The sequence below is a fragment of the Doryrhamphus excisus genome, linkage group LG18 (genome assembly GCF_037039965.1).
Source record: "Doryrhamphus excisus strain RoL-2023G ecotype Guam linkage group LG18, RoL_Dexc_Guam_v1.1, whole genome shotgun sequence".
NCBI lineage: Eukaryota > Metazoa > Chordata > Actinopteri > Syngnathiformes > Syngnathidae > Doryrhamphus > Doryrhamphus excisus.
The window spans coordinates 3,561,595-3,576,892 of record NC_136374.1 but is presented as its reverse complement, the minus strand read 5'-3'; the positions used below and the strand labels follow the sequence as shown (position 1 = coordinate 3,576,892).

Genomic DNA, 15,298 nt, shown 5'->3' with positions numbered 1-15,298 from the left:
TTGTCTTTGTTGGATGATTGCAACGTTTTGCTCGGATATGAAAAGTGAGTGAAATCCCAGATAAGGAATTCTGAAATGGAAAAAAAAAACTAGAAGCAATCACTATTCTGTAGTAAATGGTGACCTCTAACCTCTACGAATTTTTGGATGATGACATATTTTCCCCATGCTGTCCAGCAGGTGGCGCCTCCACCAGTTTTATGAACGCGTTTAAAATTAGGTTTATTATTGTTGTATTAGGAAGTGATTTTTACAGTTTGTTTTGATACTTCGCACGCGCGTTGCTGTGCATCACGTGACCATCGTTTTCAGGAACGCCCCCTCTAAGCGCGTCGTCACCGGTGATGATCCTCTTAGCGCGTGCACGCGCCTCCACTGCCTCATTGCGTGCCGATGAAGAGGATGAAGATGAAAGTCGTGTGAGCAAGGACCCGGCTAAATGGCAACGATGACGTCTTAACGTTTGCATCCTGGCGCGGGAAGCTGCTGTTCATCTCACTTCAACTTGTTTTTACGGGACGTGGCTCGTGGGAGTCAACTTTGCCGGGTGTTCTCCATGACGCTGATTGCCGCTGTGTGGATTTACTGACGTCATGTGGACGCTAACCGAGGACGAGAGAGTTGGAGTGGGTGAGTGGACGGACACGCCGCACGCACGAGACTCGTGAAGTTGAACATGAAAATGTTAGCATACTGGTGAAGTTGAACATGAAAATGTTAGCATACTCGTGAAGTTGAACATGAAAATGTTAGCATAAGTGTTGAATCAATATGGCGTCATGGCGGGCTTCCGCTCTGGAGATCAATGAATGGCTGATACGTCTCACGTGACAACTAGCGATACACATATACACAGGTGTACGAGAGTTAATCACGTGACCACTGAGTACATAATGCATTGTGGCAATTGGAGACTAATGAAGGGCTAAAGTAAACACTTTCTAATGATAATAATGTGACAGTGTGTGTGTGTGTTTGTGAGAGAGAGCAAGAGAGAAGCCTGGGGAGGGGGTTAAGCATTCAGGGACTCTGAAAAGCTTCTTTCATTCATGCTGCTGAGTCACACATGCTGAGGTGAATGCAGATGAGTTTTGATTTGCTGCATGAAGTATGAAATACTTAGTAATTTATATGAAATAAAAAGTACATTGTTTACTAGGTCTGAGGTGACAGACGCGCACACACGCATGTATTATGTGTGTTGAAGCCAGCAGGACTTGGAAAAAATGTTCAAAAACAACAAATTTAGCCTGAGGTTAAAGGTCAAGGTGAGTTGTTAACATGCAATGACCTTGAGCTGGGATCTTTACAAACGAATACATCCATCTTTTTTGTATGCCATGCTGAGAGTCTTGTAGCCACGCCCACTTTATAACACATTAGTATGAGGCTGGATGCTGATGCTGTCGTTCCAATCCAAACTTTATTTCATCTTCTTATTCTAACAACAAACAAACCTTTCTGAAACATTTTGATCTTTGTGTGTGTTGCTGCGTCCAGATGGTCAGTCGCTCTGAAAGTGGAGCACTGGGCTAAGCCCCCACTTTAACACATTCTAATCACTGTCTGTGTGTGTTATTCCATGCGCATCCTCATTGTGTGTGACATGGAGGAAGGCGTCATCACTCTGGCTACAAAGAAGCAACCATGTTGGAGTGTTATAAAAAGAACAATTTTACCAAGCCCTGCCCCCTTGCCACCACCATGCCATGCACTTCCTGTTTGAATTCTTGTGTGTGTGTGTGTGCACGCACACAGTGGTTGTGTAAGTGTATCCAGGTCAGTAAGTTGATGTGATTACATTTTTTTTTAACACTCGCCTGAAGCTCTCGTGCTCTTTTCTCCTCTTTTACACAGCAGCTTCCTGCCTCCATGTTTTGTTGTTACACATAACACACAACACACAAATTATATTCATCTTGTTCTGTTGGACATGTGACACATTATGGCATCAGCGCTGTTAAGTTGCATGTACCTAATAAACGTCCTAAAAGTCTGACTTTTATCTTTGGGTGCTTTGTCCATTGGAATATTTCATGGTAATCCTGATGAATCCTACATAATCCTGCTTTAATCCATCTTTTGTCCAAACAACGTCAGCATCTGCTAAAAAAAAACACAAGCAAATAATAACAAAATGTGTGTGTGTGTGTGTGTGTTACATGGGTGCCGCACATGCAAGCTTACATTAAAGATATAAAAGTCCACACGGAAACGGCTGTTCCTTTTCCTTGTTTATTCCAGCAGTGAGTGAGTGCAAACAGAGCTGTTTTATACAGTCAGAGCTTCACTCTGACCTAAATGGGAAAGACAAATCCTGCAGATGTTGTGAATGATTCAACAGCAAAGCTAAAACACGTGACTTCACTTCTTCATTATTCATACTCCACATCCCGCTGCCTGCAACATCACCTCATGCTGTCATCACTCTCACTGTGACAATCACATCACTGACCGTCATGAACATGAGGAACTCCGTCATCTCACTGAGATTGATATCACTGAGAATGAGAGTGATGTCACTGATAATGATGTGAACAAGGAAGCGGATGTCACTCAGAATGATTTCACTGAGGATAATGTGACTGACAATAATATCACTAAGGATGAGAGTGATGTCTCCAAGAATGATGTCGCTGAGAATGATGTGACTGACAATGATATCAGGAAGTATGACAGTGATGTCACTGAGGATGAGAGTGATGTCACTGATAACAGTGTGACTTAGGATATCACTGAGAATGACGTCATCGTCACCAAGAGTGATGTCACTGAGAATGATGTGACTGACAATGATATCACTGAGGATGACAGTAATGTCACTGAGAATGATGTGACTGACAATGATATCACTGAGGATGAGAGTGATGTCACTGATAACAGTGTGACTAACAATGATATCACTGAGAATGATGAGACTGACAATGATATCACCGAGGATGAGAGTAATGTGAACAAGGAAGTGGAAGTCATAAGAAAGATGTGACTGACAATGATATCACTGAGGATGACAGTAATGTCACTGAGAATGATGTGACTGACAATGTTATCACTGAGGATGAGCGTGATGTCACTGATAACAGTGTGACTAACAATGATATCACTGAGAATAATGACACTGAGAATGATGAGACTGACAATGATATCACCGAGGATGAGAGTAATGTGAACAAGGAAGTGGAAGTCATGAGAGTGATGTGACTGACAATGATATCACTGACGATGACAGCATCATCACCAAGAGTGATGTCACTGAGAATGATGTGACTGACAATGGTATCACTGAGGATGACAGTAATGTCACTGAGAATGATGTGAACAAGGAAGTGGATGTCACTGAGAATGATGTGACCGACAATGGTATCACTGAGGATGAGAGTGATGTCAGTGATAACAGTGTGACTAACAATGATATCACTGAGAATAATGACACTGAGAATGATGAGACTAACAATGATATCACAGAGGATGAGAGTAATGTGAACAAGGAAGTGGAAGCCATGAGAATGATGTGACTGACAATGATATCACTGAGGATGACAGTAATGTCACTGAGAATGATGTGACTGACAATGTTATCACTGAGGATGAGCGTGATGTCACTGATAACAGTGTGACTAACAATGATATCACTGAGAATGACACTGAGAATGATGATACTGACAATGATATCACAGAGGATGAGAGAAATGTGAACAAGGAAGTGGAAGTCATGAGAGTGATGTGACTGACAATGATATCACTGACGATGACAGCATCGTCACCAAGAGTGATGTCACTGAGAATGATGTGACTGACAATGATATCACTGAGGATGAGAGTGATGTCACTGACAACAGTGTGACTAACAATGATATCACTGAGAATAATGGCACTGAGAAGGATGACGCTGACAATGATATCACCGAGGATGAGAGTAATGTCACAGAGTGATGTGAACAAGGAAGTGGGAGTCATGAGAATGATGTGACTGACAATGATATCACTGAGAATGAGAGCAATGTCACAGAATACGATGCCCCTGAGGATGAGAATAATGTCACATATAACGATGTGACTGATCATCACTATATCAGTGACTCATATCACTGAGAATGATGTCACTGAGTATGAGAATGATGTCAAAAAGAGAAAGAGAGCAATGTCACAGAATGTCACTGAAGATAATGTCACTGAGGATGAGAATGATGTAACAAACAATGATGTGACTGAGGAAGAAATGAATGAGAATGAGAATAATGTGATTGAGGAAGGAATGATCTGAGAATGAGAATAATGTGGCTGAGGAAGGAATGATCTGAGAATGAGAATACTGTGACTGAGGAAGGAATGATCTGAGAATGAGAATAATGTGACTGAGGAAGGAATGATCTGAGAATGAGAATAATGTGACCGAGGATAAGAATAATGTGACTGAAGAAGCAATGATGTCACTGAGGATCATGTGACTGCGGATGATGTCACCGAGGATGAGGAGGAAAGTGTAACATGTGATCATGGTGTGTTCTTCATCATCAGTGGTGTGCAGTTTCAGAAGTTGTTTCCCGCACTCGCTGACCTTGGAGCTCGGAGAGACCGTTCAAATCCTGGAGAAATGTGAAGGTGACATTCAAGACAAAAATACATCATTTCCATAAAACTGCAAATACTACAAAACGTGTAAAAATATGTTTGTTGTGTTTCAGGATGGTTCAGAGGTTTCTCCTGCAGGAGATCAGATGTCAAAGTAACACACTTCTTCTTCTTCCATTCTGCTACACACACACACACACACACACACACACACACACACACACACACACACACATCCACTTCCTTGTATGTGTATACATACACTATTTATTTATTGATTGATGATGTACTAATAGATGTATTGATGTGTGTGCAGGGTGTTTTCCCATCAAGTTACATTCATGTGAAGAAATGTACTGTCACCAGTAAAGGGTATGACTACTAAATACTACTTTTCATTCATTTTCTACCACTTTTCCTCACAAGGGTCGCAGGGGTGCTGGAGCCTATCCCAGCTGTCTTAGGGCGAGACGGGTTACACCCTGGACTGGTGGCCAGCCAATCACAGGGCACATAAAGACAAACAACCATTCACACTCACATTCATACCTATGGACAATTTGGAGTCGCTAATTAACCTAGCCCTAGTGGTGAGTCGAGTGGTTAGCGCGCATACCTCACAGCTAGGAAACCAGGGTTCAATTCCACCCTCGGCCATCTCTGTGTGGAGTTTGCATGTTTGCATGTTTGCATGTTTGCATGCTCCGGGTTCCTCCCCCATTCCAAAAACATGCTAGGTTAATTGGCGACTCTAAATTATCCATAGGTATGAATGTGAGTGTGAATGGTTGTTTGTCTATATGTGCCCTGTGATTGGCTGGCCACCAGTTCAGGGTGTACCCCGCCTCTCACCTGAAAACAGCTGGGATAGGCTCCAGCACCCCCGCGACCCTCGTGAGGATAAGAATGAATGAATGAATGAGTTCTCCTCCTATTTTGTGTGGAAGTGGTAACTTTTTGGTTTCTTATTTTGTCTTTCCTTTCCTCGGCCATCTCTGTGTGCAGTTTGCATGTTCTCCCCGTGCATGCGTGAGTTTTACATTCCAAAAACATGCTAGGTTATAATTGGCGACTCCAAATTGTCCATAGGTATGAATGTGAGTATGAATGGTTGTTTGTCTATATGTGCCCTGTGATTGGCTGGCCACCAGTCCAGGGTGTACTCCGCCTTTCGCCCAAAGACAGCTGGGATAGGCTCCAGCACTCCCGCGACCCTCATGAGGAAAAGCGGTACAAAATGAATGAATGAATGAATGAATGAATGTGCATCAGACTTTTTGTTGTGATTATGTGTTTTTCCTAATGTACGCTAGTACGTTTTTCACAAATATTACTGCAGCATAAATTTAATATTGTGTGTGTGTGTGTGTTGCAGTTCCAAGGAGACGGTAGTAGCCGTAGAAGACGTCCTTGTTACTGAGGTGACATCCACACTGCAGGAATGGTCGTGTCTGTGGAAACAACTCTATGTGGTTAGAACATCTTTCTTCTAGTGCAATTTCACATCATTTATATACCAAATATATACTTACAGTATTATACTTCCATATTGCCTATATACTATACCATATATTAGGGCCACATTGATTGACCCCCCTGAAAAATGGAGAAAGTAGTAACTGTAAAATGATGAAGGGTAATGAATGTTTCAGAGACATAAAGTGGAATTATTCTTCAAACTGGGTCATGTGATGTCGGAGCTGATTGACTTGAGGAGACAGCTGCTGTCGGGTCAGCTGACACATGAACAGAACCGAGACATCAGAAGACACGTGACCGCCAGACTGGACTGGGGAAACGAGTGAGACACAACACACACACACACACACACGTATCACATACATTTGACATGCGAGCATGTGTGTGTTCAGGAATCTGGGTTTGGACTTGGTTCCAAGAAAAGATTTTGCGATGGTGGATGAAGATCAGATCAGCGTTTCTGATCTTTATAAGATGGTGAGTTGGATGGACATTCATATTCATATCATTCAATGATAAACGATAATACTATCATTCAACATGTGCATCACATGCTATGTTAGTTGCCACGACGATGATGTTTTTCTTCTCAGCACGTGAGCAGCAGACACAACGCCCAACACAATTCTTCACAGGTTTGTCAGCTTGCAACAAGTCCCACTATTTTAGTGTTAATTACACCATTCCCGTTGACTGAGATGACCTCTAATGACCTTCAGGCTGAGCAGAGCAGTCATCAGAAACCCGGCGGCAGCGATGCTTGCAAAGCTCCGGTGGCTCATCACTTGCTGCTCCACCTGAAGAGCTTCACCTCCAACAACATCGGAGAAGACACCGACATCTTCTTCTCGCTCTACGACTTCCGTGAAGGAAAAAGCATCAGGTTGGGCTTTGTTTTCTCATCAGAAGATGACAATGTCCAGGTTAGCATGAAGGTCATGTAACAGTAGCTTCATGCTTGTTTTTAGTGAAAGGTTTCTAGTGAGGCTCAACAAAAATGGAGGAGCGAAGAATCATGAGAAGGTGGAAAGACTGAGCGCCCTCTTCATGGTAAAACCTGCAAACTTTCAACTTCCCTGCAAAAGGTCTTTTTTACGTCCTTCTTCCCACACAAGTACTAATATAATTGTCCCACGGTAATGGTAATGGTAATGGTAATGGTTGTATTTCATTTGAACATGCATCAGATTACAATTGAGTGCATCCCATAATCAGTTCCCAGTTCCACATGTCCAAAGGGAGTAGGAAGAAGCAAAGCTTATTAAATCCTACCCCTCCATCTGGTACCTTTACAATCAGTAACTGTTACATTTGTTCACTTCCTGCTTTCTATAATACAGTTTAAGGTTTTTAAAAAAAAACAACAAATTTTTAATAATGTACCTCATACCGGAGTACAAGGTGATATGAGCATCCAATGCCATAATGGGTACCATAGTAAGTGTCAATATAGTGATATATATATAGCACATCATGACTGGTTCAAGACTCTTCATCTTTGTATTTAGCAAACATCAACTGCTTGTATTGTTTCTTGAATTGGCTCATCGTTGTGCATTGTTTGATTTCCTTACTCAATCCATTCCATAGTTCGATTCCACATACTGAAATGCTATGGCTAGCATAACGTAGTTCTAGCATAGAAGTGTTCCAAATGTACTTCTTCCCTGAGATCATATTTCTTCTAAGTATTGGATGACATTTTTAGCTAATTGCTTATTTTTAGCCTTAAGCATTATTTTAGCTGTTTGAAGATGAACTATATCAGCAAGTTGAAGTATTTGTGATTTTAGAAATAATAATTCGTTAATATGTTCTCTGTAGGCGTCATTATGAATTATCCTTACTGACCTTTTTTGCAGTACATTTAGCGAGTGAATGTCACGGTTTGAATATTGCTTGGTCACAATGTTGCATTTCTTCAAAAAAATGAATAATGAATTAAAAATGTCTGTTTCTTGGTTGGCACGGCGGTCGAGTGGTTAGCGCGCAGACCTTACAGCTAGGAGACCAGGGTTCGATTCCCCCCTCGGCCATCTCTGTGTGGAGTTTGCATGTTCTCCCCGCGCATGCGTGGGTTTTCTCCGGGTACTCTGGTTTCCTCCCACATTCCAAAAACATGCTAGGTTAATTAGCGACTCTAAATTGTCCATAGGTATGAATGTGAGTGTGAATGGTTGTTTGTCTATATGTGCCCTGTGATTGGCTGGCGACCAGTCCAGGGTGTACCCCGCCTCTCGCCCGAGGACGGCTGGGATAGGCTCCAGCACCCCCGTGAGGAAAAAGCGGTAGAAAATGAATGAATGAATGAATGTTTCTTGGTTGACTGTATAAGTTATATGTAGCATTATAGCGTTAGCGTTATATGAGACATGACGTTAGAGTACATTACCTTTCACACTGCATAGAGACTGGCTAACTGAGCTAACAGAGCCGCGCAGACATGCCATGGCTAAGAAAAAAGGTTCACCTCTCATTCAGTGTGGAAGTGGTAAAGTTATGTCTTCTTTGTGCTTCTTCCTCACTTTGTTTGAAACACTTTAAGTTTAGAATAATTAATTCAGTGAATAAGAATCGGGTCTGGAATCAATTAATCATGATAAACGAGGGAGGACTGTACACACTTTTACTACATCGTGTTTGTGTGTGTGTGTATAGGACTTGAGCAACAAAGACATGAAGAGAGATCTGTACATCATCTCACAGGTGATTCGAACGGGTAAGACACAGGACAAGACACATGACACACTGACTCATTGTCATCAATTCATTTCAGCACGTGGATGCAAATATTATGAAATGTGTGAAAAAGTGTCATAACCAAAGACTTTTATTACTGCCAGGAAACAGGAAGTAGTAATAACTATACTAAGCAGTAAAGCAAAACACACACGATCCACTTATGATCATAACTTATATTATTAACTCCCATAAAGGAAAGGAGGGCAGAAGGGAGCACATGACCTCTGCCAAGGCAAAGCGCAGAATAGCATCATCACTGTTTTCACTTCCTGTGGCAGGGCGGATGTTGCTGAATGACAGTAAGAAAGGTCCGGCACACGTTCGATACCGACGGCCTTACGGCTGTGCTGTCCTCGCCATGAGCGATGTCCTGCAAACGATCTCGGAACTTCGAGAGGAAAAAGACTTTGTCCTCAAAGTCTACATGTGAGTCGTGCGCACACACATGCACACACACACGCGCACACAGGCGCACACACGCACACATACACACAACTGCAACATCAGCAGTACTTTTTGGTATATTTAGTCACCATTGAATGTAATACAGTTTCATATGAAGACAATCTGTGCATTTCTTATTGGCCAATTCTCCCTTGGCTTAGCAATTCATGAATAATCTTAATAAATATGAAATCACGGAAGGTTTATTTTCCTTTGAAATGGTCTACCATTTCTTTGTAATTGCTTTTAACAAACATTAATATATGGATTTAAAGCATCGATAATATACTATATATACATATATGTATGTGGAAGTAATGTATGTGGAAGTAGTGTACAGGTATGTGGATGTAGTGTATAGGTATGTGGAAGTAGTGTATAGGTATGTGGAAGTAGTGTATAGGTATGTGGAAGTAGTGTACAGGTATGTGGATGTAGTGTATAGGTATGTGGAAGTAGTGTATAGGTATGTGGAAGTAGTGCATAGGTACGTGGAAGTAGTGTATAGGTACGTGGAAGTAGTGTATAGGTATGTGGAAGTAGTGTATAGGTACGTGGAAGTAGTGTATAAGTACGTGGAAGTAGTGTATAAGTACGTGGAAGTAGTGTATAAGTACGTGGAAGTAGTGTATAAGTACGTGGAAGTAGTGTATAAGTACGTGGAAGTAGTGTATAGGTACATGGCAGTAGTGCATAGGTATGTGGAAGTAGTATATGCATGTGGAAGTAGTGTATAGGTAAATGGCAGTAGGCTATATGTATGTAGAAGTAGGCTATAGGTATGTAGAAGTAGGCTATAGGTATGTGAAAGTAGTGGACAGGTACATGGCAGTAGTGTATAGGTACGTGGAAGTAGTGTATAGGTACGTGGAAGTGTATAGGTAGGTGGAAGTAGTGGACAGGTACATGGCAGTCGTGTATAGGTATGTGGAAGTAGTGTATAGGTACATGGAAGTAGTGGACAGGTACATGGCAGTAGTGTATAGGTATGTGTAAGTAGTGGACAGGTACATGGCAGTAGTGGACAGGTATGTGGAATAGTGTATTGGTATGTGGAAGTAGTATATGCATGTGGAAGTAGTGTATAGGTAAATGGCAGTACGTATAGTAATGTGGCAGTAGTGTGTAGGTACGTGGAAGTAGTGTATTGGTATGTGGAAGTAGTATATGTATGTGGAAGTCGTGTACAGGTAAATGGCAGTACGTATAGTAATGTGGCAGTAGTGTATAGGTACGTGGAAGTAGTGTCCAGGTACGTGGAAGTAGGGTATAGGTATGTGGAAGTAGTGTACAGGTATGTGGAAGTAGTGTACAGGTATGTGGAAGTAGTGTAATGAATGGGTATGATGAAACTTTCAGGTGTAACAACGAGAACGAATGGTACCAAATCCATGAAAACATCATCCGCAAATCCAGTACCAAATACTCGGCGCCCGGAAACAACTACGGTATGAAACTTTTTACTTGACATTCTGATGAAACGTACTTTAAAAGGCCCAACTACTTCCTGTCATTCAATACTCATCTCACTCATCTTCTCCATATTCATGTATTGATGACGTTGATGTATTGAGCTTCATGTTGCAAATAAGAAGAAGTTGGAGGTCTCCCGGTGTTCCCATTCATCTTCATCTCCGTCCTCACTGGTCATCCTGTGTGTTGTTGTGTTCTCGCAGGCCTGATCATCTCATTGCAGTTGTTGCAAGGCGACTTGGAAGATCTCCGGCGGGAAAAGAAAGCGGTGTTGAGTGGAGGCGTGGCCATAACCCGCAAGCTGGGCTTCCCGGACGTCATCATGCCAGGTGAGCGCATGTGTTGCAAGGTGAGCGTGCGTGCTGTGCTGCTGATGTTTGATGCCGCGTGGTGCTTTGTGTGCGCAGGTGACGTGCGCAACGACTTGTACTTGACTCTGGAGCGAGGCGACTTCGAGAGAGGAGGAAAAAGCGTTCAGAAGAACATTGAAGTTAGCGTTTTTGTGCTCAGTGCCGATGGAGAACTTGTCAAGGTGACCTTCACAATCATGTGTTGCTCTAGTAGTTGTGTAGTTTTGGATTTGAGTTTTTCTAGGCTTGATGGCTCCTGGATGTTGATGTTGTGTTTCATCTTCCTGGTGCAGGACTGCATTAGTCTGGGTTGTGGTGAGCCCAACATGGCGGCGCATCGCTCCTTCGTGCTCTACCACAACAACAGCCCTCGATGGAGCGAGGCCATTAAGCTGCCCATCCCCATCGACCGATTCCGAGGCTCCCATCTCCGCTTCGAGTTCAGGCATTGTTCTAGTGAGGAGCAATGTGCAGACACAAACAGGGATGTGGTCTTTATTGTCAGCTTGTCTTTCCTTTGTGTCCCTGAAGCAAAGGACAAAGGAGAGAAGAAACTCTTCGGCTTTTCCTTCACGCCGCTCATGGGGGACGACGGGACCACGCTATCCGACCAGAGCCACGAACTCTTCGTCTACAAGGTCTGCTTGATCTTGCTTTTTTTGCAACAACAATTGGTGATGTGAGCCGAGTTTCATGTAAGACCAATCACATGTGATCTCAGTGTGACGACAACACAACCTTTAATCACCCCGCCCACTACTTGGGACTTCCGTGCTGTAAAGACCACATGAACCTCAGTCGTGGTGTTGGGACCAACCTCCTCTTCCAGCGCAGCACCAGGGAGACCTTTTGGATCTCCACCCAGCTCTCATCCACCAAGCTCACCCAGAACGGTACAGAAGACCTCGGTCTTTGTGTTCAGATTCACTTGTGACGCTTCTCTGATGTTCTAGTGGACCTGCTGGCTCTGCTCAAATGGAAAGCACATCCGGACCGGGTCTCGGACATCCTTGGCCGCCTGCGACACATCAGTGGAGAGGAAATAGTCAAGGTATGGAAGAACTTTTATTGATTTCTAAAAGCGGCTTTTTAAACAGAACATGGAGTACACTTCTTGTGCTTATATCAGTATACGGCAGGGGTCTCAAACACACGGCCCGCGGGCCAAATGTGGCCTGCAGGACACTAGTTTGAGGCCCCCGCCTTGATATGAAAGTTTAATGTTAGTGCGGCCCGCGCAAGTTTGATATGGATGCTGTATGGTATCATGTACCCAGAAAAAATTATTACTTTGATTAATGTTCATGTTAAAGGTTAAATAACTGTTAATAGTTATCCTCCCTATCCGTGTGGAAGTGGTAAGTTTTTGGCTATTTAAGTTTAAAGGAAATAACTTGGAGGCTACCGTTTAGGTCGCTAGCTCTCTAGTTTGCGAGTTAGCATGTGTCTCAAGACCCTGCAGTTGCGCAATATGTTGTAAATAAAAAGAGTATAAATGTGACTATAGTCGTGTTTTGTCATGTCTACAGGGCTCTAATAATGCTTTGTTCATTTTAATCTGAAAAAAATAATTTGTCTACCCACCAACTATATGTGGTTTTTATTATTTGCTGTTTTATTGTTATTATATTTATTTATTTAATACTGATTGATTTTCTTTATTCTTGATTTGTTTATTTATTTTTCATCTTATTTTGTGTAGAAAAATAAAAAGTAAGATATTTGAGAACAGTGGAATGTTTTATCAGAGCTTTTATTGTAGAAAATTGAAACCAAAGCAAAGTTTATTCATTTTTCTGTTTTTAATGAAAAAATTTTGGGAAAACCTGATGCGGCCCAGTCTCGCCCAGACCCTAGCTCCAGTGGCCCCCAAGTAAATTGAGTTCGAGACCCCTGATATACGGACTTCCCTCATTTATGGCAGACCTTTAATTTCTGCCAAGAATATTTTGGTCACCTTTTAAGTATATTTTTAGCATTATTGGAGCCCTCTATAGGCACCTTATAACACCCCTGTAGTCACCTTTATTACCCAATATAGTATATATTAGTATCGTCTTTCACTACTTCTAACCTACATATCACCGCTACTAGTACTTGCCCGAGCTAATTAAAAAATTGTGTTTATGTGTGTAAGTTTCTTCAAGACATTCTGGACACATTGTTCTCCATTCTGGATGACAACACGGACAAATATGGACCTCTGGTCTTCCAGTCTTTGGTAAGTTGGACTCCGATGAGTTGTTGAGTAACGTAACATTTGGTACATTACATCCATTTCTCCTATGTGCAGAGAAGCAAAGAGTTTAGTGTCAGATGTGGACTGACTAGTTTGTGTGTCCGCTCGTGGAGAATTTAAAAAGATGATCATGTGACCTCACACAGGTCACAGATAATGTGCTGTAATTATGCCGTTTATTGCAATGCTAATATTTGCATTGATGGGAGCAATGATGCTTTTTTTCCCCCTCTCAGGTTTTCGTCATCAACCTGCTCAGGGACAGCAAATATTTCCACTTCAGACCCGTCATGGACACATACATCCACAAACACTTTGCTGGTGCTTTGGCCTACAAGTGAGTGTGTCAAATTGCTGATTAAGATTATCATTCCGCAAGTTCCCTTAGCAGGATTACAATAGAAGTCCAAAGCATCCTCCTTTACAGTGGTTTATAAATAAACATCAGCCGTCCACTTTGTGGAAATCTTGTCATTGAAGTTGTCAACTCATCATCAGTGAATTATATTTTTAATAGGGCTGTCAATCGATTAAAATATGTGATTGCGATTAATCACATTTTGTCCACAGTTAACTCAAAATTAATTAATCGGAGAAGGAAATACGTTTTTAACTATAATAAGTAAGAGAAATCTTTTTGTGGTAAACGATTCAATGTGAAATGACAAGGATAATTACATCAAATTTTATGTAAAAGGAGGCATTATTAAAAAAAATATATAGTCAGCAAGCATCTTAAACCAGGGGTCTCAAACTCAATTTACTTGGGGGCCACTGGAGCTAGGGTCTGTGCGAGGCTGGGCCGCATCAGGTTTTCAAAAAAAACCCCAAAAAACGCATTTATTAAAAACAGAAAAATGAATAAACTTTGCTTTTGTTCCAATTTTCTACAAGATAAGCTCTGATAAAACATTCCACTGTTCCCAAATATCTTAATTTTTGTTTTTCTACACAAAATAAGATGAAAAATAAACAAATCAAGAATAAAGAAAATAAATCAATCAGTAATAAATATAATAATAATAATAAAATTAATAATAATAATAATAATAATAATAAAAACTTAACAAACCACATATAGTTGGTGGGTAGACAAATTATTTTTTTTCAGATTAAAATGAACAAAGCATTATTAGAGCCCTGTAGACATGACAAAACACGACTATAGTCACATTCATACTCTTTTTATTTACAACATATTGCGCAACTGCAGGGTCTTGAGACACATGCTAACTCGCAAACTAGAGAGCTAGCGACCTAAACGGTAGCCAAGTTATTTCCTTTCAACTTAAATAGCCAAAAACTTACCACTTCCACACGGATTGGGAGGATAACTATTAACAGTCACTTAACCTTTAACATGAACATTAATCAAACGTAATAATTTTTTCTGGGTACATGATACCATATAGCATCCGTATCAAACTTGCGTGGGCCGCACTAACATTAAACTTTCGTATCAAGGCAGGGGCCTCAAACTAGTGTCCTGCGGGCCAAAGGGGTTTGAGACCCCTGTCTTAAACTCTCCCACAAACGTTCAGCAAATACACAATATGAGCAAGTGAGACCTCTCACACTAACATGTTTTTGTTTATTTATGATCATAAAGGATTATCATTAAAGAATTGCCTCTTCCTTCATGAAATGTACAAATGAAAATACCTAAAACATAGGGCAATAGTCATAAAACATTTCATCCAAATTGCAAACCTAATGTCATTTCATTTCTCTTTTGAAATGCACACATTGAAATACATAGAAATTACTTACAATTATATTACAGTAAATATTTATTTTATTACAATTCTTTAACTATTGCCACAGTTTTTGAATGTTTAATGCGAGTTGAAATTTGTCCAACTTTGTCCAATTTGTCATTGAACACACCAATGCACCGTTCTACGATGCAAAGAGGGCTGTATGGATGTATTTTGATGTATTTACCCCTTTTTCTTTCCCCTCATACTTGCTCCCGAATGCTGATACTATGTGGGAACCC

General features: G+C 41.2%; 1 protein-coding gene across 5 annotated transcripts in view; it reads left to right on the top strand.

The window, feature by feature from the left end:
• The first annotated feature begins 349 nt into the window (after positions 1-349).
• The window catches only part of LOC131106288 (dedicator of cytokinesis protein 3-like), a 41,148-nt gene continuing 26,199 nt past the window's right edge, over positions 350-15,298 (top strand). For all 5 annotated transcript variants that reach the window (XM_078798393.1, XM_078798392.1, XM_058055206.2 and 2 more), the window contains exons 1-21: positions 350-630; positions 4,519-4,602; positions 4,686-4,726; positions 4,889-4,944; positions 5,948-6,044; positions 6,225-6,373; positions 6,444-6,528; positions 6,645-6,686; positions 6,771-6,934; positions 7,020-7,101; positions 8,710-8,770; positions 9,072-9,219; positions 10,597-10,685; positions 10,914-11,039; positions 11,118-11,242; positions 11,354-11,516; positions 11,592-11,698; positions 11,782-11,953; positions 12,014-12,111; positions 13,198-13,281; positions 13,536-13,636. In XM_078798393.1, the coding sequence (XP_078654519.1) occupies positions 594-630; positions 4,519-4,602; positions 4,686-4,726; positions 4,889-4,944; positions 5,948-6,044; positions 6,225-6,373; positions 6,444-6,528; positions 6,645-6,686; positions 6,771-6,934; positions 7,020-7,101; positions 8,710-8,770; positions 9,072-9,219; positions 10,597-10,685; positions 10,914-11,039; positions 11,118-11,242; positions 11,354-11,516; positions 11,592-11,698; positions 11,782-11,953; positions 12,014-12,111; positions 13,198-13,281; positions 13,536-13,636 (2,111 nt within the window). In that variant the 5' untranslated portion in view covers positions 350-593. The remainder of the gene's footprint in view (positions 631-4,518; positions 4,603-4,685; positions 4,727-4,888; positions 4,945-5,947; positions 6,045-6,224; positions 6,374-6,443; positions 6,529-6,644; positions 6,687-6,770; positions 6,935-7,019; positions 7,102-8,709; positions 8,771-9,071; positions 9,220-10,596; positions 10,686-10,913; positions 11,040-11,117; positions 11,243-11,353; positions 11,517-11,591; positions 11,699-11,781; positions 11,954-12,013; positions 12,112-13,197; positions 13,282-13,535; positions 13,637-15,298) is intronic.